General features: G+C 45.3%; 5 protein-coding genes and 1 non-coding gene across 9 annotated transcripts; 3 read left to right on the top strand and 3 right to left on the bottom strand.

Moving 5' to 3' along the window:
• On the top strand, positions 1–1164 carry LOC102312567 (high choriolytic enzyme 1-like; the record flags this gene model as incomplete). The annotated part of the gene is made up of 1 exon (XM_005917177.2): positions 1–1164. A coding segment is annotated over one exon (765 nt), but the record flags the coding sequence as incomplete, so codon positions are not given.
• Positions 1165–2078: 914 nt separating this feature from the next.
• LOC121814154 lies at positions 2079–2353 on the bottom strand. The gene has a single exon (XR_006054143.1).
• An 85-nt stretch (positions 2354–2438) lies between these two features.
• prkrip1 (PRKR interacting protein 1) lies at positions 2439–3767 on the bottom strand. Its single transcript, XM_005917102.2, has 2 exons — positions 3667–3767; positions 2439–3509 (listed from the first exon to the last, which is right to left on the bottom strand). Exon 2 carries the CDS (start codon positions 3437–3439, stop codon positions 2858–2860), a length of 582 nt encoding a protein of 193 aa, XP_005917164.1. The 5' UTR covers positions 3440–3509; positions 3667–3767; the 3' UTR covers positions 2439–2857.
• A 34-nt stretch (positions 3768–3801) lies between these two features.
• On the top strand, positions 3802–6522 carry glrx5 (glutaredoxin 5 homolog (S. cerevisiae)). Its single transcript, XM_005917103.3, has 2 exons — positions 3802–4172; positions 5192–6522. Exons 1-2 carry the CDS (start codon positions 3875–3877, stop codon positions 5362–5364), a joined length of 471 nt encoding a protein of 156 aa, XP_005917165.1. The 5' UTR covers positions 3802–3874; the 3' UTR covers positions 5365–6522.
• Positions 6523–8533: 2011 nt separating this feature from the next.
• Positions 8534–15501, bottom strand: ints9 (integrator complex subunit 9). Its single transcript, XM_005917108.3, has 17 exons — positions 15132–15501; positions 14709–14836; positions 14569–14629; positions 14384–14446; positions 13926–14065; positions 13695–13781; positions 13380–13500; positions 13146–13280; positions 12553–12664; positions 12246–12426; positions 11919–11979; positions 10305–10476; positions 10087–10211; positions 9490–9657; positions 9196–9294; positions 8978–9115; positions 8534–8893 (listed from the first exon to the last, which is right to left on the bottom strand). The coding sequence occupies exons 1-17, from the start codon at positions 15138–15140 to the stop codon at positions 8720–8722; spliced, it is 1974 nt and encodes a 657-aa protein (XP_005917170.1). The 5' UTR covers positions 15141–15501; the 3' UTR covers positions 8534–8719.
• On the top strand, positions 14759–22790 carry pla2g7 (phospholipase A2, group VII (platelet-activating factor acetylhydrolase, plasma)). Of its 4 annotated transcripts, none has more exons than XM_042218678.1 (11): positions 14759–14869; positions 16304–16431; positions 16639–16789; positions 17053–17146; positions 17246–17314; positions 18399–18570; positions 19179–19292; positions 21125–21216; positions 21413–21583; positions 21681–21829; positions 22036–22790. In XM_042218678.1, the coding sequence occupies exons 2-11, from the start codon at positions 16336–16338 to the stop codon at positions 22134–22136; spliced, it is 1209 nt and encodes a 402-aa protein (XP_042074612.1). In that variant the 5' UTR covers positions 14759–14869; positions 16304–16335; the 3' UTR covers positions 22137–22790. The 4 variants fall into 4 exon arrangements, with proteins under 4 accessions (XP_042074612.1, XP_014187526.2, XP_042074611.1 ...); XM_014332040.2 differs by lacking the exon at positions 14759–14869 and adding an exon at positions 15662–15823; XM_042218677.1 differs by lacking the exon at positions 14759–14869 and adding an exon at positions 15753–15971.
• The last annotated feature ends 128 nt before the right edge of the window (positions 22791–22918 follow it).

The following is a 22918-nucleotide window of genomic DNA, read 5'->3' as shown; positions in this document are numbered from 1 at the left end:
CTGCTCGGCCTCTCTCAGGCTCATCCTCTCATGGAGGAAAGAGGAGGAGGAGAGGGCCAGGTGGAGGAAGACCACACCGTCGATATCACCACCAGGATTCTGACCGCAAACAATGGCAGCAACGAGATCCTGCTGGAAGGAGACATCCTGCTTCCAAAAAGCAGAAATGCCATTAAATGCCAGAGTTACCAGAGATGCCTGTGGCAGAAAGACAACAACGGCCTGGTGACGGTTCCCTTCGCCATCAGCAGTGAGTACAGCAGCGGGGAAAGGCAGCTGATCAGAAATGCCTTGCAGTCCTTCCACAGCCAGACCTGTGTCCGCTTTGTCGACCGTAAGAACCAGAACGACTACATCAGCATCGAGAGCCAGAACGGATGCTTCTCTCCTCTGGGCAGACAGGGAGGGAAGCAGGTCCTGTCTCTCAACAGGCAGGGCTGCGTCTACTTTGGCGTCGTCCAGCACGAGGTCAACCACGCTCTGGGCTTCCAGCACGAGCAGACCAGGAGCGACCGCGACTACTACGTCAGGATCAACTGGGAGAACATCGACCCACAGATGGCCTACAACTTCGACAAGCAGGACACCAACAACCTCAACACTCCCTACGACTACTCCTCCATAATGCACTATGAAAGAACAGCCTTCTCCATCAATGGCAGGGAAACCATCACCCCCATCCCCAACCCCAACGTCCAGATTGGCCAGAGGCAGGGCATGTCCTACTGGGACATCAGGAGGATCAACCTGCTGTACGGCTGCTGAAAACACACGTTAGCTTGTCTGATTAGAAGTTTTCATTTGTTCCCAAAGGTTCTTCCACTTATGTGTTCACAAGTGTTTTATAGGGAGATAATGAGCTGTAAGGTCAAACACATAAAGTGCATTAAAATGGTACGCTGGATATTAGTGATTCATTTCCTCGCCAATACTTGTTTCATTCTTTATGATTTGTCTTTTCTTACCTCATCCTTTCTACTTTTTCTTCCACCAATCCGTATCTACAGTCAGGCTTGTGGAAATGTCCTCCTCAATGCATCGCTATTCAAAAAACTATATGATGCAAATACAGTGTGATAATATGCACAGAGCTCTCGTGTTAATTATACATGAAAATAATTCATTTTAATACTCCTTTACTTTTGTGAAGGTCAAATCAAAGGTTGCGAGTCTTCTTTAGCTGTGCAGCTCAGCAAACATATACACATGCAGGAGGGCTGAACGCTAATAAATACATTTTCTCAAGTTGAATCTTCTGTTAAATAATAAGCAGCTAGTTTAAAAACTCACCTGAATGAACAACAGCTGTGCAGGAAAAAAACAAATGTCAAAAAAATGTAACTGATCTTCATCGGGTATTAAAATAAATCATAAAAATATCCAGTAATATATTAAAGATACACTCCTAAGACCTAGATGTGTTTCACTACAGCTAACAGAAAGCCACGTGTACATCAAACATCCTTTTTCTGTTCTTTCTGACAGGATGAATTTTTGAAGAGATACTTAAAATCATAAAGCACGCGCACATTAACAGCTCTTTCAATGAAACACTTTTTATATTTTGTGAATCTAGGTAAACATTTTTTAATGACTTTCAGACCATAAAAAGACCAAAAACACATTTTATTTAAGTCCCGTTGGCCCATTTTGTTAAATAAAAGAAAAAGTTTAAACCAAAGAAGGAAGAGAGCAAATGTTGTTTTAAAACATGTTCAGGTATCACATTTAAAGGAAATCATTTGAATTTAATATGATTAGGAGAAATGTGCATTTTTTTAATCCAACGGGGAACATGTGATACTGAGCACAAGTAAAAGTATGACATACATTTCTAACATTAATCTACAGCATCTGTCAAGGATTCAGGTTGAAGGAATGACAACATTTTCTAACTAAATAAGTATAAATGAAGAAACCCACAACCTGATGGAAAGCAGTGACTCGCTTCCAGCTTCTTATTTGTATTAAAGGAGCAAACTAACAAGTAGGCACAGGCAAACTATTACACTGAAGCAAACAAACGTTCTGAGTGTTTTTAATAGTTGAAACTAAACAGCAAAGCCTCCCAAAGGCTTCAGTGTGACAGCTGAACAGTGTCTGACAGGAAGAGCTTCCCCCGTTTCAGACAATATCTGGCTGCCAGGTTTTACTCTACCTGCCTCAAGAAAGGTGACGGCTACCGGGCGAGGTCGTCACCACCGTGGAAGGCAGGAGTTTGTGCAAAGAACATCGCACGTGACACTCCCGAGCCTCCAGGAGCCACGCCTTTTCATTCTTTGAGTTGCTTTCTGCAGCTTGTTGTACCCACAGGCAACAGGCTGGGCCAGGGGCAGCTTCACAAGGCTGCACAGGAGAACATCGAAGCATCAAGCACATGTCTAAGTATCATCTTGGCTGTTGGGTTTCATTGTGAGCAACTTGCACAACACCCGGGTGTTTTTATTATTCAGTTTTATTTCAAAACATTTAGCACATTGAAATAGATTATTTCCAAATACTGTTAACATTCCTAACTTAAAACCAAAGCTGGATTTCCCTGCAGATAAGCCTGAATCATACTGAAATATAACAACGACAAAGGCTTCCAGGTGTGATCCTGGAAGGCATAATGAATAACTACACTGAACAATTCCTCTTTCAAACATCGGTCCCTCGGTGGATTCTCCTGCCTGCTAAACGAGCCAGTCCAAGTGTCTCTGCTGATGAGCGACAATGTTTTTAATCCTTGCAGCAGGTCAGGTCCACCTTCCTGTTTGCAGGGCTCACCACAGGGTCCAAATCATCTCCTCTATTTTCAAAGGCTTGAAGTGTCGCTGGTGTGTCCAACTGCGAGGAGTTTCCACGTTTCACGGGTTCATTTCTTCCCCATGATGAAGCTGGGCGCTTCTGCGTCATCCTCAGCTTCTCTTTCCTCTTCCTCATCTTCATCCTTGCTTTCGTCCTCCTCCTCGCTCTCGGAGCTCTTGTCGTCTCCCTCCTTCTTGCTTTTAGTTTCACGTTTAGCTTTCTTCGCCAGGAGCTTCTTCTGCTTCATCTTCTCTCGCTTCTTCCGCCGCTTCGCTGTCCTCTCTTCGGCGGCCTCTTTGTTCCGCTCCAGTTTCTCCAGGTACTCCTCGTCCTTAGTTTGCTTCTCTGATATCTTGTCCAGAAAGTCCTGTCTCTGGTACTCTCTGCGGCGGAGGTGGCGATAAACGTGGAACTCTCCGCTGCCTGCACCCGCGCTGGAGCCCATCACGTCCCGGACGAACTCCGGCGGGGCTCGCGGGTTCCATTCTTTGGGTCGGTCCGGGATCGGAGCGAGCTTATCTGGGTTTCGCATCAACTTCTCCAGTTTCAGACGCTGTTCCTCCGCCGGTGTTTTGGCGATAATGAGAGGCTGAGCCTCTTTCCCTCCAGGTTTCCCCGGTTTGTTATTCTTCTGCGTGGGCGCCGCCATCTTTCAAACAGTTACCCTCTTCTTCCTGTGAATGTAAAATGCTCCGGAAGTCCTTTTCTGCTTCTGTGACCTGAAGAAATATATTTTTTATTATAATGTTTTATTTTATCAAAGAAAACATGCCATATTCATATACATGCCACGTGAATGCCACATTATTCGTATTTGTATTGTAACATTGTTACTATTATATTTTCTAAGTTACACAATAACTTTAAACGTCTTACGTTCGCCGGCGTTGAATGACGTATGACGCCACCATTAGCAAATCAGACTCGGCGAAGACTGGGCGAAGCTGTCCAATCACCGTTCACGTAAACGCCCCTCATCGTAACAGTGAGGCGACAGTAGTTTGACTGGCTGTTTTTACTCCGACTCTGGCCCGTCTGTAGGACGTTTCTTCTCCTCTTGTAACGAGATAATTGAACACAAACCATGAACAGTTTATTCCGATCCGCTGCTCGGTGTCTCCGCTCGGGTCCGGCTGTCTACCTGCCCAGACAAACCGACGGCCGCTCGCAGTGGGCCTCAGTCCGGCTCCTGTGCTCGGCGGCGGATCTCCAGAAAGACCTCGGTGAGATGGTGAAGAAGGACAAAGTGGTGGTGTTCATGAAAGGCACGCCGGCGCAGCCCATGTGCGGCTTCAGTAACGCTGTGGTTCAGATCCTCCGGATGCACGGCGTGGACAACTACGCTGCGTACAACGTGTTGGAGGACCAGGACCTCAGACAAGGTCAGTAACCCGGAGTCGGCCTGACAGCAACAGGTTGTCACCTCTCAGGTGAACGTGTACCGTTTTGGTTACTTTGTAACCGGCAGAAAAAGCGTCACATGCTGGGTGCAGCTCATTTAAACATCCTTGAAGTGTCGGGTCCCCTCAGAGTCGTGTGCGAACTACTTAACCTGATCGTTGCCTCATTCAAAGCAGCATTCGGTTAGGATAGCTGTCAACGGCACTCCATGGCCAGTTTTTATCAGTGTCGTGCAGCAGCACCAAAGGGTGGGGTAACGTTAGCATCGGTATCAAAGTCCCGGCCTCTGTCAGGACTCGATCCCCATTGTTCCGATAATGACACGAGACATGTCGGAGAGCAGGGAAGCGTCCTCACAGATGACATCAGCAATATGTGCTCCGTTGTCCTGTCGAAGTGTCTTTAACCACGTTTAGAGTGAAATACCTGATAATGGCCGATTGGATCAATTTACATATTGTTATATAGTCTGAATGTTGTATTTTACAGCCGCATCTGGACCCTAACAAACATATAATGCTGATATTAAAGGGCTTAAAAGAGCGGGGGGGGTTAAGAGAAGAGGCTCTTCCAGTGTGTTTTCTCCTGGCTTCCTCCCCTCACCCCCAACCACTCACAGATGGCCCCTCACTGAACCTGGTTCTGCCTTCCTGCTAAAAGGCAGTTCATCTTTCCCTCTTCCATCAATGGTTTGCTCATAAGGGTCGTCTGATTGTTGGGATTTTTCTCTCCATTATTTACTTTACAGTATAAAGTGCCTGGAGGCCACTGTTGTTGCACTAAATGAATAAATCTGAATTGGGTTGGAGACCCTTTGCTGTGAGTGTGGAGGTTTGTGCTTTTGCTACAGTTTCAGTGGGTAGAAAAAAAAACCCACCCCTCAGATTTACCTTAAAAATGCCAATGAGGCACGTAACCAAACTGCTACGCCTAATTTTAAAACCCACGAGGTGTTCAGAGAAACAGGACTGGTAGTATTAACGCTGTCTGCCTTCCACAGGAGTCAAAGACTTCTCCAACTGGCCCACGATCCCTCAGGTGTACTTCAATGGCGAGTTTGTGGGAGGCTGCGACATCTTTCTGCAGATGCACCAGAACGGAGACCTGGTGGAGGAGCTGAAGAAGCTGGGCATCCGCTCTGCAGTGCTGGACGCAGAGAAAGAGTCCAAGTAATGGACGGGTATAAGCGTGACGCGGCTGACTCATCCAAAGGCGCATTTATCAGGTTGAACCCCTCCCCACTGCCGCCGCCACCACCTTCCACCACACAAACACACACACTCAGTCCCCGAACTAAAAGGAGTGAAAAACACCGGCCACAGAGTGCACAGATAGACTTGGGTATTGTACATTCGGTATTACAGCTTTGTTTTTTCCAGCACAGCTGAGGGCACCATGGGAGCGATGAGAGCGAACCCCAAAGCAAAAGCTGCGGGCCAAATGAAAGCTCCATAGAGCTGAACGATAGCATCGTTACAATAAGTCTTTCCATCCTGTTGTAATAAAAAGCTTTAATACTTCTGCACCTCCAAGAAGAACGGTGACATCACCCCCTCACTCCCACCTCAAACTGCCAGCTGACTGCGACAGAGCCGGCTGTGATCACCGTGTTCAAGCTGCCACCTGAGCGCTCGCTGCGCTCTCACCTGGTTCCATCAGTCCTCTGCGATCTTCCCCTCGCCGCTGTCCTCCACGCTCAGTGTAAGACCAGATGAGCTTTAGACTTGCCTAACTGTACCACGCCTAAATTAAGGGCATTATTCATGCTGCCTGGGCCTCATCGGCCAATGATGTCATCACGCTCTTAAATGCACTGCCTGTAGTTTCAGGAAACGGAACAAAGAGGGGACAACGTGGCTTCGTGCTGGTATGAATATCTTCTCTTTAATGAAGCCACTGATAATCTAGCAGTTTTTTAGTGGCCGTAGCTGCAGAATCGATCACTGGACAGTCCCCTGTTTGTTCTTCCTGCCTGGAACCACGTGGAAACCGTCAATGTCAGGATCCGCTGATACGTAACGTACCTGATACCTTATGTCCTTTTTTCTTTTTTTTTTAAAACCACCCTGAAGATGAGATTACTGCACACGTGTACCAGCCGAAGCAGTTAATGTTGCATCTGTCTGCATTTCACTCTGAAGATGAAGTGTTGTTTTAGTTGTTTTTTCCAGACACCTCACATTTATCAGTCGTAGGTGATCCTCCTGCTGCAGACAGTTGTATTATCAAAGCAACACGTAGTACACTGTAAGATATTGTACAGCTTATTATTAGATGTACTTCTGACGCGTGTAATCAATTCTGCACTGATTAAATATTTTGTGACACAAATGATTGTCGGTGTCGTGCCTCATGCATGTCGGTCTTTTGTAAGCGGGGTTACTCACAGTAGTTTTTACTGTGAGCTGGGCCAGACTTGCAGTAATGTGCAGACGTCATGAGCCACATCATTTCCTTGGGTTTTACTAAGAATTTGAGAAATGGGTGTTTTTAGTTTTTTGATTATTTTTGTAAACATTTTTAAATGCACTAGAAAACAGTTTATAAGACAAACTGACTTTGTACAAGTTTGAACCTGCTGGAATATTTGTTGTGGCCGTCTTTACTTTTCAGCTTTCTTCTCATTTCTCTAAGTATCCTCCAAAAATAGTTCTGCAGGCTTCTTGAAGAACATTCAAAGATCTTTTTGGATCTTGGCTTTCTCTGTCAGGATCATCCCACATTGCTTCAATGATGTTGAGGTCGGGGCTCTGGGGAGGCCAGTCCGTGACTGCTGGTGTCCCAGTGTGTGTTTTTCTGTGCAGGTGTGTTTCCCGGCTCCTGTGTCAGCTTAATACAGTTTGTTTTTTCTAATTCTTGTGAACATGACTCAGACACCGTTCATCTGCTATAAATGCGTTTATAGGTCAGAAACTTCTTCTTTTGTCTAACTTGGTCATATTTTTTAAGAATTCGTTGCACAACATGCTGACGTAAATCAAATATGACATTTTGGCTCCACATGTGAAGGAAAAGTGAATTAAACAAAAAGGTGCTGCACATGAACCTTTTCAGTATCTGAATCTGGCTTCAGGGATTTCTGACAGAACTCTTCATCACTGTGAGATTGGGAAAAGTTACACGCAAATGTTAAAAGGCAAAACTTTCACACGGTGTCTCAGTAAGTGCACATCAAGCTGAAAAACTGTGTCTGAGTCCAGGCCAAATTCAAATGCCAAACACACTCAGTATAAAACATCTGGAGTCTATGTAGTTGGAAGAATATCACAGAATCTGGTTCTGAGACACGAAGCTGCTGTCAAAGTGCCTCAAACTGGTATTCTCCATAGTGGTCAGCAGGGGGCGACTCCTCCCGCTGGAAAATGTGCAACTGTGTTTAAGAAATGGAGGAAATGATTGTTTGTTTCCTCACCAGAGAAACGGAGCATTTCCGAGAGAGAGAGAGAGAGAGAGAGAGAGAGAGAGAGAGAGTGTGTGTGTGGCAGATTAATCACCTTATTCCTAGAGAGAGAGAGAGTGTGTGGGGGGGGGGGACAGCAAACCACTGTGAACACTGACAGAGGCCCTGGTGTGTTCAGGGAGCCCAGCTTAAATATGCAGCCATCATTCCTGTTGAACATGTTTACTGTGCATTTCCTCTTGTGTCATGTCGGCGTGTGCTGGGAAACCACACCTGCTGTTACTCAGCTTCAGGAAGGAACACTTCTGTGGAATGTGAGTAAAGCGCTTTCCTCATTCTATCCTGGGTCATAAATGACATATTGTTATAATTACACAAAACGTGTTCTAGACCCCTAACCCTTCCTGTTATACCCGACTGTTAGGACCTTCAAGCCTGTAGTTTTGTTCATTCTCAGTTGGAGCCCCTCCTCACTGTTCTTCTTCTTTGGTGCAACCCTATAAACAGTGCTCCCCTTTGGCCTCTCCCCTTTTCTACAGTTCCCCTGTGGGGGAGGTCGGTGTCGTCCCCAACACTGCAACACATAATGTATATTTAGCCACCCTGATATTTCTGATTGTGTCTTTAGTTCAGTCATTGTGTCTGTCTTTGCTAGATGCTGTAAATGTGCAGTACGTGTGTGTCACATGTGTTATAGGCACAGTCAGTGCTAGCATGAACAGGTCATTCTTGCTAGCTTGGGAGTTGTGGTGGGTGGAGCTGACCCTCTTCCCTACTGTTTGCATTTGGTTGTAGGAGCTGGAGCGAGGTCTTGGTTTCTTTTACCCTTCATTGTCAGACAACGCAGGAACACACCGGCTACACAAAGCCCGGGCTCGTGAGCAACGTCTCAGCTTCCACTATTAAAGCTTTCTAAGACTAAGTGATGAACGACAGTCACGGTACGATTCTGGAAAACTTTTAAATACAAAATAATACATGTGCGAGTTTTATAAAATAAAACCAAACAATGCTGTACAGTGAAACGACTGTAAATATGGCCGTTGAGCATCCACACCTTCCCCTCCGCTTCTGTCCATAATCCAGTGACGCAGAAACACGGTTAGAAACTAACAGCCAGGATTCAGCTCAGAGTTTCTGCAGGAAGCGCAGCACCAGGTCCCTGAGCGTGGTCCTCAGTGGCTCACTGTCACAGACGATATGCGTCCCGTCCTCCTCCAGCTGAATGAGCGTGTCCTCCGCCTGCAGGTGCAGGATGTGCCCGTCTGCAGTTTCCTCCACTTTAACTTCTGTGATCCCGTGCTGCAAATGAGCACATAACAAGTTAGCATTAAGTTAGTGCTACTATCACAGCACACTGATAGCCCTCTCGCTCACATTTCCCACCTTCTGCAAAGTGGCCAGAAAAGCCTCCAGGGCCACAGCTCCACTCAGCATGGGTTTAGGGGCCAACGCTACGGGGGGCTCCTCAATCACACGCTTCCTCTTCTTGCTGGGGGGCATGGGAGGGGGTTTGGGCACCGACTGGGAACAAATGAAAGACAAATGCAGCTGAGCTCTGATCAGCTGATTCTCTAATGGAAGTGCAAGCATTCTGGGCTCACCTGTAACGTGTGCTTGTTGTCCTTTGAGTGCAGCAACGCAGACACGGTCGCCACAGAGACGCCGGGTTTGATCTCAGAGGGCACCAGGGAGTTGGCCAGCTAGGAAGAGAAGAATACGACTCTCAGCAAGTAAAACCGTCCGCCTGCTTTCTGACAGCGAGAGGATTTCTCAATAAAAACAGCTGATCAAACGCCACGTTGGCATAGTGATCAGAGAATTCACCAGATACTCTGTGGCCAGAAACTCAGATCCATCTCTGAGGAGTTTTGACTTCCTTCTCTTCGGGGCCTCACCTCAGGCAGGATGTAGATGCGTTCGTAGCGGCGTCTGAAGGGCAGGTTGAGAACAGAGCAGCGTCTGTAGGGCATAGGAGGAGGCTGCAGCTCCAACATCAGGTCGGAGCGGTGGGACTGGGTCAGAGGAGGCTGGGTGTACTGCTCGGGACACACCACGTGGAGAGGCTGCAGGAAGAAGACACGGCTTTTACACACAGAGTACAAATGTGAGCGGCTGAAGCTGGCTTTGTTAACATTTAAATTAAGGCTACAGCTAAACGAGAACTAGTGCTGCGAATGGGCCATCCTGGAACTACAGGGATGCTTCGATCAAATCCCTCAAATCTTAAGCAAGACCCGCTGCTTCCCTGAGCTCTGCCCTGAACGCTCACATTGTTCTGCCATTTTATTTGTATATTGCCTGTTAACTTGGAAATCTGCTTTCCATTCTCCCGTTTCACCCACAGCGCTCTCACAGACTCGGTCACTATGGCACAGCACAGTTCTAGCATCATGACGCAGCCTTTCCCTCCTCATCGTAGAATCATTGTTCCTTAGTCTCGGCTCTATTTCTGTGTATTTCTCTCATAATCAGATCAGGTGCTAACAGCATACCTGGACTTCCTTGAGCAGCTTTGATACTTGGTGGAAGTTGAGCCGTGTGTCAATGGGACAGTAAACGCACTTCATGGCTAACGGCTGGTACGGAGCCAGGGCATCCAGGTAGGAGAAGTCCGGCTCTGAGTGAGAAAGATCAGGCACTCAGGACATTACCAGCTCAGGCTTTCCTTGTTTTAGTCGCGTGTGAGAGATGTAGCGATAGCTGTAATTACCAGTAAAGATGATGGTGTTAAGGCTGGATTTGCCCCAGAGCTCCATGAAGTGAACGACGTCCCCGAAGCGCAGAGAGGGGTGACCGGTGAAAACCACGCAGGGCTGACGGAACTCGCTGCTGAAGTCTCCGTGAATGCTGGGGTAGTGCTTCAGCTTGTTGGTTTGGATGAGCTGAAACATCAGCAGCACATTCAAGCACCAGTTTATCAACGTGACCTCGTCACCAGCTCCACAGGTGTACTTGTGTTTTCATCCTGGTAGCTTTGTATCAGTCGACTCTGCTTTTTATAACGTGTGTTAGAGGTATGATGTGCTCCAGGCAAAAGCACATCTCACTCACATTTGATGCAACTCATCTGTTATTAATGACTTGTGACAGCACTGGCCTGGTCGAACATACTATTTGCCTAATGCTTTCCAATTCAAAGTTTTCTCCAACCAAACATGAATTTGCATAAAACATAAATACTTCCTCAGAGATGAAATGCTGGTTTGGTAGCGAGGCTCCAAACGCTCAACCAGACCGCCAACAGGTCTCGCACGCCACAGCCGCTCTATCGCGTGACGCACACGGCTCCGACGTGCTGAGGTTATGAGCCGAGTTACGCCGTGTCGCAAGTTTTGTGAGGTGCTTTTGTGATATTTAACGGATCGGATTACATTTTTATTTCTCTCCGATATCCGATCCAGTAATTTAGGTCAGTATGGGACCGATACGTAATATCAGATCGGTCCATCTCTAACTTTCTCCCCCATAAAGACGACATTTGATGACCTCCACTGGGACCTCAAGTTAAAAACCTAAAAAAGTAGGTTCCCTATAATATAATGATTATTTTCAGTATAAAGGAGAAGTGCACTGCCAGTAGGGCAGGGCAACATGGCCAAAAATATTTATCACCATATATATTTGAAAATGTGTGCTAACGATGTAACTGACGATAGAATTAACCCGAGACAAAATACTTTTAGTGCAAAACACCCACCAAAGTATTTTCACTTAAACAAGCAGCTGTTTTTTGCATTAAAGTTATATAAACTTTAACAGAGCAAACTCCTCGCTGACAGTTTAACCAAAAGGCGTTTCCAGTGGAAACTGGCCGACACATCCTCAGCATAACCATGTACAACATCCACACAACTTAAAGAGGTCATACACACACAGTACGGTAACATTATGTTGAAGCACAGTACGTATCACTCCGCGAGGCTCCGCCTACAATAGCCGTAATGCTCCAACAATCCATCAAGAGGTGCGGCTTCGTAGCTCAGCAAAGTCGTACTGAAACATTTGACAGAATTTCGAGCGCCGTGCACATAAAATCGTTTCAGTAATAACGACGGCCCGCTAGCATGCGCTACCACAAACAGTGCTTTGTTGTGTGTCTGACGGACGAAAGCTAAACCAGTTCCACACCAGTAAAGCTGCAGCGTTTTTACAAACCAGTTCAGGTTCATCTGTTTCATTCAACGATCCGCTTTCGCTCTTCTCATTCTGCGTCGCCGCCATGTGTGTATGAAAACAAAGGCACTGCGCATGCGCGTTTTACCCATATTCTATCGCCATGCTTCATTTTCTTATCGTTGCCTAACTGCCAGTGTTCTTGACTCACCTCTGCGTGTGGGAAAGGCGGCTCTGGGAGATAAACCTTTGTTTGCTTGTTGTGACAAAGCCTGAAATATTGGAGAAAAAGAAAAATCACGTGGAATATTCCACAGTCACACGTTATCGCCTCTCTGCTGTTTGTTGCACTTCTATCAGGTAACAAAACATCGATACTGTGTTCCTACTTATCAGAGTGACTGCATCATGACTTGTTGTGGAAGACGTGGAAAAATGAGGACAAGCTAACCAAGCACATGCTGAAGAAAAACAGTAAAACCTAAAATCACAAACTTTCACCACAGAATCGAGAAGCTTTCGATAAACGGCCGCTCACCACTCGGCGAAGATCTGAGAGAACTCCAGCGAGCTGTTGGCTATGGGTGAGATGAAGTAGAAGGGCGTGGTCCCCAGGTTGGCGCTCTCTATGAACTGGTACAAACACTCGAGCAGGTCGTAGATCACTCCCGAGGAGTAGCACGGCACCAGCACATTTCCTCCCGCCCGGATGGTCATGGCTGCAGAACGCAGAAGAACAAGCACAGACAACATCATTCAAGTTCCACTTAAATGATACAAGAATGACTTCAACGTTTGGTTCTTTTCACACGCCACAGAAATCTGAGCGCTACATTAAAACCCACCCAAGTTACTGCAGAACTCTCCCAGCATGCCGTCTGGGTTGGCAGTAGGCATCTGAGTGAGGCCTGTCAGAATGAGGACGTCACTATTCTTTAGGGAACTCTGGTCCATGGGCTGGGAGCAGAGAAGAAGAGAAACTGCAGAGTAGTTGTGATAGGACAGAACAGACTGGATTCAAACAATGACAGCGTGCACTGACAAACACTCGCATAAAGATTTAGCTTCCAAAAGAAACTGAGCACAGGAAAAAGGAAATCTGTGACTAAACAAATAACAGACTGCACTCTTTCCACTCTAGATCGTGACGGTTTTGTCCTCGATCCCTTCAAATTTTAACTTTCTCCCCCATAAAGACGACATGTGATGACCTCCGCTGGACCCTCAATGACAAGTTTTGACACCTTAGTAAAAATCAATAATGACGTGGTTTAGCTGCACGAGCAGAGACCCCCCTCCCTGACTGCTGCACACGCAGTTTGTCAGTTTGTTCTGTAAACAGCCCCGAAATATGACAGAAATCACTCAGCTCAGGAAAAAAGCTTCAAGGGTTGAAATGAGACTTTGAAATGGTGAAGCATTACGCCTGCTGGCCTACCTGAGGATGTGTGGTGAGTAGAGATGAGCCAGACACATAGGACACCTTCTCATGGTGAGACTGGATGATCCAGTTGGAGCTCCCCAGCGAGTAGCCGGAGCTTAAAGGGGAGACTTGTACAGCTCCAAACAACTCCTGCAAGAAAAACAAACGAGAAAAAAGACGAGAAGTCACCACTGCACGAAAGCAGAAATGTGAAATCTTAAATATCTCCTGGACAGAATCAATTCTCACCACTTTCTGTGAATAACCCACAAGCTGCACTTTGCTGAGTGCAGAGTTAACCTCCTGCATGCTGTAGCATCGTTTCCACATCCACACATCAACTGCATCCTTCAGCGGCCCCGGGAGCATCCTAATGCAATAACACAAGTATTCATTTGAACGGTGGAGTTACACCACCCTGTTAGTGGAGGTGTAACAAAACACCAGACAGGTGAATGGAAAATGAAACTTCAAAAATGACTAAAACAAAGTCAGTAACTGCATTTCATGTGTCAACTCGGACAAAACGCACACACACAGAGTATTTTTACAAAACTAGACTACCTTCGTATCTCCTTGTTCTTCCAGGACGTGGCAGACTGGGCTTTAGGAACTCTCTCCATGAAGTTCACCAGCTCCTCCATCAGCAGCCTAAGGAAGGAAGGAGGAAGAACGAGCGTAAACGCAACCGAAGACATGTGACCTGTATCTCATTTTACCAAATAAAATAATAATGATATCACAAAAATAATACAGAAATAGTAAGATGTGGTATTCATCCCCTGCATCTGTCACCTGCCAATCTGCAGCGTGGGCTCCGTGGCGTACACTGTCCCGGTGAAGCCGGTGTGCTCTGTGATGTAAGGCAGGGCCATCATGCAGTGGTAGTTTGAGATTAGGATGACATCGATGGTGGACAGGTCCAACAGTTCTCTCTGTGGGTTATTCAGATTAAATAAATATCATTGTGGTACTTCAGGTATTTATTAAGATTTATGTTTTAGGGTCTACTGTGAAGGTAAAAGACGTGGTAATCACACTGCTCTGATCATAGTAACTGATTTCTCTGAGAGGATTCCCCTATTCTTGTCAATTGTGGCAGGCCTATCAGGTTTCTTTTTCTTTCTTATTATTTGTTTAAAATAGGTTGATTTGCTGCAACTCTGATGCTTCACAGTGGCCCCTGTTTTGCAGAAAGACATTCTAGCACAAGCTTAACACTGATGCAGAAACAAAGTATCAGGGATGTCTACCTCAGGGAGACAGAACTCTGGCTGTGCGTCAACAAACACCCTCCCTGCGCACTCCTTCAGCTCCTGCAAGCATAAGGCGAAACAGTTTTTCCCCCACAGATAAATCGGCACATCTTCATAAAAAACTGCAGTAAGTTGAAATACACGCCAAGTAACCTAAGCACATTACAAACAGCTTCTCATGCCTTTTCCAAATTTATTGTTCCATCCTTAGAGACCCAACCAGGGAGCTTGGAAAGTCTTGGACTGAAAAAAAAGGATCATCATCATCATCAAGCAAAACATATGTTATCCACGAGTGAATGAATTCCTGTCAGTGACTCACCTGTGCACCAAAGGCAGGGGCAGGAAGTTGAGGACAGAGGTGGTGTCCAATCCACAGTCCAACATGATAGTGGTGGACTTGAACTTGAGGACATTGCAGGGTAATGTAGGATGACCCGACAGACAGTACTGCAAGGAGGGAATGCACCGTTAAAACCACAGGTGTGTGTAGGTGTGTGTAGGAGTACAAAGATACAGTAAAACAGGATAAACGCGACACCAGGGGATTGTGTTTCCGTTTTTTCGTATGCATAGTTAAACACTTCACGCTGTACTGACTTGCTGTTCGCTGCTCGCCTTTATTCAACTGTACCAAAAACGCTATTAGCTTCCAGCTAACAGTCACTTTTGGGTGCGTATAAGTTACTCATTTTCGACGATTCCTACATTCATTGTTCTCTTCACTGATCTGCTTTTTACTCACCAATTTCATCTTTAACACAAGGAGTTGCTGATAAATGAGTTGAAAACAGTTAGCTTTGCTAACGCAGCATCGTTCTCCACCGCTCTTCTGCTCCCTCCTCGCTTTGTTTCCCGCTCGGCTGCCCTCTGCTGCCCCCAACAGACGCGGAGTCACATCAAAAGTACAGACACTTTAAAATGCCATTTTCACTGAGAAGCCAGCGCTTATATGCAGCTGCTTTGGCAACAGCACCTTGGCTCACACGATATTAACGAAAATATGAATTAAAGGGTCGATGATTGTTGTAAACAAGTGATCCCAGAGCTGTCAGCGAGAGTCGCTGCGATAAACCAGAGCCGTATACAGAGCAGTTAACACAATTTCATACGCCTGGTTGAGTTTATATTTAGAGCCGCCAATGTCGTAATTACAGTAATGATTGCCAACTGTTAAATAATATGACATGTAGGTCATTAAGGTTTCAGTTGGGGGGGACGCCATTAGGCCGGCAAAGGCAGGACTGCCACAGTGACTCAACACCGTTCATCCACTACTCTGGTTTAGCCCCCTCCTATGCTAGCAGCGGCTAGCTGACAAAAACATTAACCACTCCCAAAGTTGTACATTTATCCTGTGACTGCTCTGTCAGTCCACGGTGTTATTGCGAAACCGATGCAGAAACAGCGGGCAGCGCTCGCACTTCTGTATCTCCGGTAGGCTTTTTGTTTTATTTAACGAGTGTTACCGGCGGCTAGAGTGGACGTTTGGTTAGGTCGCTGTCGAAAGTGCGCTAGTCGATGTTTTCTTATGGAGGGTTTGTTCAGTTAGGAGTCAAGAGATTTAACGCGTGGGCGAGGACAGGTAGGAGTTAACACGCCACGTTTGGGGTTTTGTTTTAACTGACAGCACAAACACTTCGACCCGTTTAGTTAAATGTGCGATTGTGTGGGGCTCTGCGGTTAGATCAAGGGTAAACTTCGCGACATATACGGCTGCTTAGTTACCACAGTGAAGAAGTTTTTGCCTTTCATTTGATACTAATAAACGACATAATGATACAGTCTGCATATACACATTTGTTCATTGCAGTCAGTAGCTTCCGTGCAGAAATAATGCGACTTTTAGTGCTGTTATCTTTCCCGTTTATAGAGCAGCAGTATTGATGTACACGTGTGTGTGTTTCTATTTGCCAGACCACAGGAGGTCCGCGCTCAGTTCCTTCACCATGGGCAGCAGCTGCAGTAACCACCTCGGGATCCCTCCAGGCAACGGCCCAAACGCTGTGGGCTGCACTGACTTCATGATGGACCACACTGCAGAGGTACAAGCAAAAGAAAACCTTTGTTCGTGCTGACATGTAACAGCTGAGGTCACATATCTGTATTTGACATTCTTGAGTGTGCTGCAGATGCTGAGCTGGGTACCCACGGGTATTATGGAAAGCAGGTAGTGGGCCAAACAGGCTGCTGACATCACGGGAGCAAATGGCCTTCTGCTGAGTTGCTTTAACTGTCTGTCTCTCCAACAGGGCACCTTCTTCCGGCTGTACTATCCCTGTCAGGAGATGGAAAGTGCAGGGAAGCCTGACTGGGTCCCATACAAGGAGTACTTTAATGGTTTGGCTGACTTCATGAAAATGAACAGGGCCCTCAGTGAAAGGATCTTCAACTACCTCTTTGGTGAATAAATTAGGAAAATCCAGTATTTCTAATGATTTCATGGCATAAAAGTGACTATTTTTTCTCAAGTCTTGTGTGCTTGTGCTTCCACCTCCAACCTGACAGTCCATTTCTCTGTGGTGTAAAAGTCAAATGTATTTGGTCAGGACAGCAATATTATATGACTTTAGTCACTAAAAAAATAGAAAGCTGGTTTCTTTCATTTTCTAATGTGGTTTTAAAAAATAGGCAAAGTGAATGTTCCTCATTTTTATCTATTTCAGGGTCCTTCAAGATCCCAGCCTATTTGGATGCTCCATTTAAATCGAATGAAAAATGTCCCGTGATCATCTTCTCCCACGGCTTGGGAGCCTTTAGGTACACACACAATGCATTTGTTTTTTTATTTCATCACTCCTGCAGCAATAACCCGTTACAAGTTCTGCTCACACTGTGGCTGCTGTGATTGTTTCTCAGGACCTTGTATTCAGCGATATGTGCAGAAATGGCCTCTCAGGGCTTCATCGTGGCATCAGTGGAACACAGGTAATTTTCCAATTTAGTTCATATGTCATTTTCATTCCATTAAGCGCCAACTGTTCTATAGCAGGGTTGTGAAACATAGGGCCAGAATCGGCCAGGCAGAGACTCCAATCGGGCCCGCTGGAAAGCGTGTGATGTTGTGTATGTGCGGTCGGCAAGGTCTGTCATCTCGGTTGTGGGCAACTGACAAATAAAGGCTCTGTTCTCTCATCTCTATGGATTTGGAACTTTTAACTGTATTTAAAGTTTTGCAGACCATTGTGTCCATGCTACACCAGAAAGTTACTGATAGATACAAAAAATTAAATGACAGAAAAGTTCCCATTTTTCGAGCATCTACTATAGATGTTTTTACTATAGAAAAGTACATTATTCTAAATGCATGACAGTGTGCACAATGAGCTAGCAACAGTGTTTCTCTTATTTTACACATGTAACATAAAACTAAGACAAACTGTTGCAGTTGCACTTCTTTTCCTCACATGAAGATATCTCAGGATTAATTGTTTCAACATCTTTACACTGGCAGAAATTGGAGTTTCTGACCTTAAGTGGTCCCCACACTTAAGGTCAGAGTGGGTCGTATGTGGCCCACGATGTAAAATGAGTTTGAAATCGGTGTTCTTTGTCATCTTCATTTGGAGGAAATCATAGCTGAACGTTTGTCCTCTGCTATTGTTTGCTTGGCTGTCTGTTTATGTGTGGAGTAGGAGTGGAAAGGGTGTGCAGACAATGGTATGAACCAGCTCATCACAATTCTTTTCAGTATGCAGACAAGGGGGACCATATGGAGATGAACATAATGGCCACAGCTGGCCTGTCACTTACGGTGATGGAAGTGTTATTTTGCTGAATTTTAGCAGCCGGCGACATGCTGACAAAGCCGCAGACAGAGCACACGGCTGCAGTGTGAGAGCAACAACATGAGAGTGACTTTGCTTCTTGCAGAGAGAGGGCCACACGCTGCCTCAAACAGGATGTGTCCTCTGCATGTGTCTAAACCCTAATTGTTCCAAGTAACATGAAGGAAGTAATATCTGTTCCCAGGGCTGGAACTACAGGTTATGGTTTTATTTTTCTCCCACAGAGACCAGTCGGCGTCAGCTACGTATTATTTTTGTGAGAAGCCAGAGTCAGAAAGGTCAAATGCGAGTTTGACAAAATCATCCGGTGCCACCCAACAGAACTTGGTAAAGGAGTGGATGTACTACAGAGCTCTGCAGCACGGAGAGAGCGAATTCCCCCTCAGAAACAAACAAGTATGTTGTCGCAGAGATTACCCACAGACTCCCTCTGTGGGTTTAAAATTCAGTCTCTTGATTGCATAAGATGTGAACTTCATACCCGCTTGCTCGCAGGCAGCTTGGCACTGATGTTAAAATCAAACCACATCCTCGTTTGTTCTAGCTGACATTCTTCTGTTTTCATCTGGGCACGTTACGGTAAACGGCAAGCGTGTGGTCACATCCCGTTTATCTTAAAGCTGAAAGGGATGAGGGACTGCAGATAGCAGTTGGCTTTTTAAATCTACGATTAAGGCGAGGGATATTTCTTTTTTTTTCTTTCTGTTCATCAGAGTAGCTTCGCAAAACTCACAGTTCAACACAATCCTGGTTTATCTTGTACTGGGTCCAAGTGCAGCAGCTCAGCTCCACTATAACTTCCTGTCCCCTCCCTTTAAGAGAAGCTCCCTCTGATTGGCTGCCCACCATAAACAAAAGTTTAGGGAGACCGGGACTATATAAATCCCATAGTAGGGGAAAAAGATGGTTTTGTTTGTCGTATCTGTACAGATGTCGTGAATGTAAAGGTAAATATTAATGGCACCTTAAAGAAACAGAATGAATTCATTTGTTTCATCTTTCAGGTGAAACAAAGAGCAGATGAATGCATTCTGGCTCTGGATAAACTCACTGAAATCAACTCAGGAATCTCAGTGCAGAATGTTCTGGAGACGCACTTTGACTGGTCAACGCTGAAGGTAAGCTTTTGGTTACCTCTGGCTGTGACATGCATGCAGGACAGCTGTCATGCATGCATGTCATGCAGTGTGTGGTAGCAAACACAATAATGGAAATGTGTCACAAGACGCAGAAAGTCGTTGTAACACGAGCATGGGGCAAGTGTCACAAGGCTCCAGGAAACGCAGAAGTCTCTTTGAAGTTTGATCAAAGTTTGATCAAAGCTAAAAGGCAACAGTTGTAGCCTCTTAGCTTTACAGTGTTTAAAGCTAAAGCTGAACTCTTCTCACCTTCGAGGTGAACAGCTGATGCTGTTACCTGGGAGAGCAAAGTGTGCTGGTTATTGACACATGACAGAGTGGTACATACATTAAAGGGTTAACCTAGCAACCAGCCGTCGGCAACAAAGCGGTGCTCTGAGCGATCCTGTGTGGACCCCCGTCGTAGGAAGCAGACATTCCAGCCCCTGGTTACCTAGGCAACTTCCAATCCATTTATACTCCTGTCATGTGTCAGTCAGGGGTATTCTTCACTGCTTCGATTGCTCAACTTGAAACTGAGAAAAGTTTAAAGAGTAGATCAGGAAGCAACGGCAAGTTTTTGACCAGAGACCACAGAGTGGTGCAACTTCAAGCTGGGCGAAGAAACCACCGACAAAGCGATGTAGGCTAACCCCAGCACTCAACTCTAAGCTTTGAGGTGAAGTATTGCAAAGATGATGCTGATTGACATATGGGGCAGGTGCCAAGTATGTACAGCACGGAGTGTCTGCAACAAACATCGGCTCCAAAGCGATGAATGGTTGATGAGTGAACTGCTTCCTGTGTGCACATCCTTAACGTAGGACACGCCCACTTCACAATTCCCGCACTTGTTCAATTTCTTAATCATTTCTTAGTTCACAAAAAGTCAACTTGTACATTTGGAACATCTGTTTCAGGGTTTGTTGCATCCTGCTGTGTGATGCTTAGAAGACCAACGAGTGTTTCTTTGTGGTTATTGCAACTTTCCCTAAAGTCTCGAGCTTCCAAAGTTCATTTACCAGCACTTTTTTTTTTATATATATAAGCTTGGCACCGAAAGTCTTATTTAGTTGACTTGATTGTAACAATGCTTCTTGGCAATAAGTCTTAGACCAGGCTTATTTATTTCCCCTTTAATGGTGCCACATTTTGCCACAAGTTTAAGAAGATTTGGCAACTTTTTCAGACTTCTATTTGGTGTCATTTATTGAACTCTGAAGACCTAAGAGTCATAACAACAGCATGTGGAAGAACCATACACGGCCACAACAGCATGGCACCTGCTCCTCGTGCTGGTCACGCAGTGCTGTGGTATAGCTTCAACCACTACTTTTGGTTTTGTTGGCTGACTTGTGAAAAACACTGTTAAACGGCCAATATGTCTTGTTTCTTCATACTTTGCTCATCCCATCCAACGCCACACAAGAGTCGACACAGAATAAGCTGTTTGGTATTGGCCCGCATACTCAACTCTGCTGCTCAACGCACAAATGCGTTTCCTTACAAACGTGGCACCAAATATACTTTGCAGCTGTAGATTATTGGCAAGAAGCATCAAACACAAAGTTCTTACTTTTTGTGCTGCCGTGTGTGTATAAACAATAAAATGACATCAACTAGGTTCAGATGACTTTTGAAAGTGCACTGAGGAAAAACCTGTGTTAGCCTCAGCTTATCTATAAGCTGCAGAGTCCAAAGTTCATGAAATGCTGTTTTGCATAAAGAACATCAGCAGACTTTAATCTGTGATCAGGAAAAATGTGAAACGCAGTGGAGTACAACTTAACTTGTGCTGATTTCTTAATTCTCTCTCATGTTCTTGGTAACAGAACTCCATGGACCTGTGCAGGATAGCAGTGATGGGCCATTCGTTTGGAGGAGCAACAGTCATAGAGGCTCTGTGTAAAGAGGTTAAATTCAAGTACGTTTTTATGGTTTCCAGTCTTTTATCACTTCTTGTAATTGCACTCTTATTGTCCATAATGTCTGCAGGGCTAGAGCTGTGTGCATGAGGGCATTTCACTTTGCTTAGTATAAATTAGAAACGTGTGTTACAGGCAGCAGTAACAGACCCAGATTATTGAAAGTAATACCCTGGCCTGCTATTGTACAAACAGGTGTGGAGTAGCGCTAGACTCCTGGATGACTCCTTTAGACGATGAGATCTTTCCTCGGGTGAAGCAGCCAATCTTTTTCATCAACTCAGAGAAGTTCCAGTGGGCGGGAAACATCAGCCGCATGAAGAAGCTCGACTCGGCCGTCATACAGAGGAAAATGATCACCATCAGGTACCAGTACTGGTCTGCTGCACTTTCATTCAGAGACTTTGGGGGTAATTTGGGCTGATTTTGTGATGACGTCTCTTCTTCACCTGCATTCTTTCAGAGGCACAGTCCACCAGAGTTTCCCAGACTTCACCTTTCTCACAGGCAACTGGATTGGGAAGCTGATGAAACTCAAAGGAGAGATCGACCCAGAGCTCGCCATAGACCTGTGCAATAAAGCAACACTAGCGTTTCTGCAACGCCATCTCGGTAAGAGCTCCTGCTAGTCGTTCGTCAGATTTAATCATGTAATGCAGGAACACAGCTGTGGGCACATTAAAGCCGTTTTTACAGGATTAATAGTAAGATGTGTACAGCGGTATCAGCTGAGCTGTGAGGAGTTGGCTGTTGGTCTGCAGCAGAGATCGACTGAACTCTCTGCTTACTCCCCTTTCCTCTGTGCAAAACTCTTGCAGGCCTGGAGAAGAACTTTAACCAGTGGGACCCTCTGATCAACGGAGAAGATGAAAACCTCATCCCAGGAACTAATGTCAACTTGCTTCAGTCCGCCATCTGAACCGGCTCTGTGCCTCTTATACTGTGGCCTCTCACATTCGCCTTGTGCACAGGAGTCAGTGCAAGGGGTTTAAAATGTCAAGTCAGGCCCACTTGGCATTTTTTAAGCAGTAATCAGATGGAAATCTAATCTCTACCTCATCAAAGGATGGATTTATTTTTTCTGGATGGACCAAGCACTCAGCGTAGTGTTTGTTTCAGGAGGCCTGAATGTTGCATACGAGCAGCTTGAAACTTTCTTCTCACTGTTGGTGACATCTTTACTATTAGCTGCAATTTCTTGAACAAATCTTTGTAATCAGTTTTTATCTTTTAGTGTAAATGAATCCAAATGTTTCTGTACCTCTTTGGACCTTTGAGCAAAGACAAGGTACTCGGATTGCTGTGTGATTATGTAATGCGGCCTATGATGACAATCTTAAGTTATAGAATAGAAAAAGATGATTATAGAATTATGTGATAAAGATTATTAGACAAGCTAGCATGTAAAAGGCATCCAGTAGCTTCAAGAACATCTTTCAATGAATATTGTAAACACTAAAAAGCTGCTTTAAATATCCCATTGGCCATAAGCCACCGTACAGTTCTTTCCTTGGTCAGTGCTATGTAACTTTTATACACAACAGAAATCCAATAAATCTGGTTTCTTTACAAATGTTTAGCACTCATTTTTAAAGACACTTCACTGATCAGTTTGTGGCAGTAAGGCTGTAAAATTCAATCTTTAAAGGGAGTCCACAAATTAAAATACTGAGGCAACAAGACGCCAGAAACAAACCGTAA

This window comes from Haplochromis burtoni, unplaced genomic scaffold (genome assembly GCF_018398535.1).
Source record: "Haplochromis burtoni strain Fernald_Lab_line unplaced genomic scaffold, NCSU_Asbu1 Contig_22, whole genome shotgun sequence".
In the NCBI taxonomy this organism is placed as follows: domain Eukaryota; kingdom Metazoa; phylum Chordata; class Actinopteri; order Cichliformes; family Cichlidae; genus Haplochromis; species Haplochromis burtoni.
This window is presented reverse-complemented; position numbering and strand designations above follow the sequence as displayed.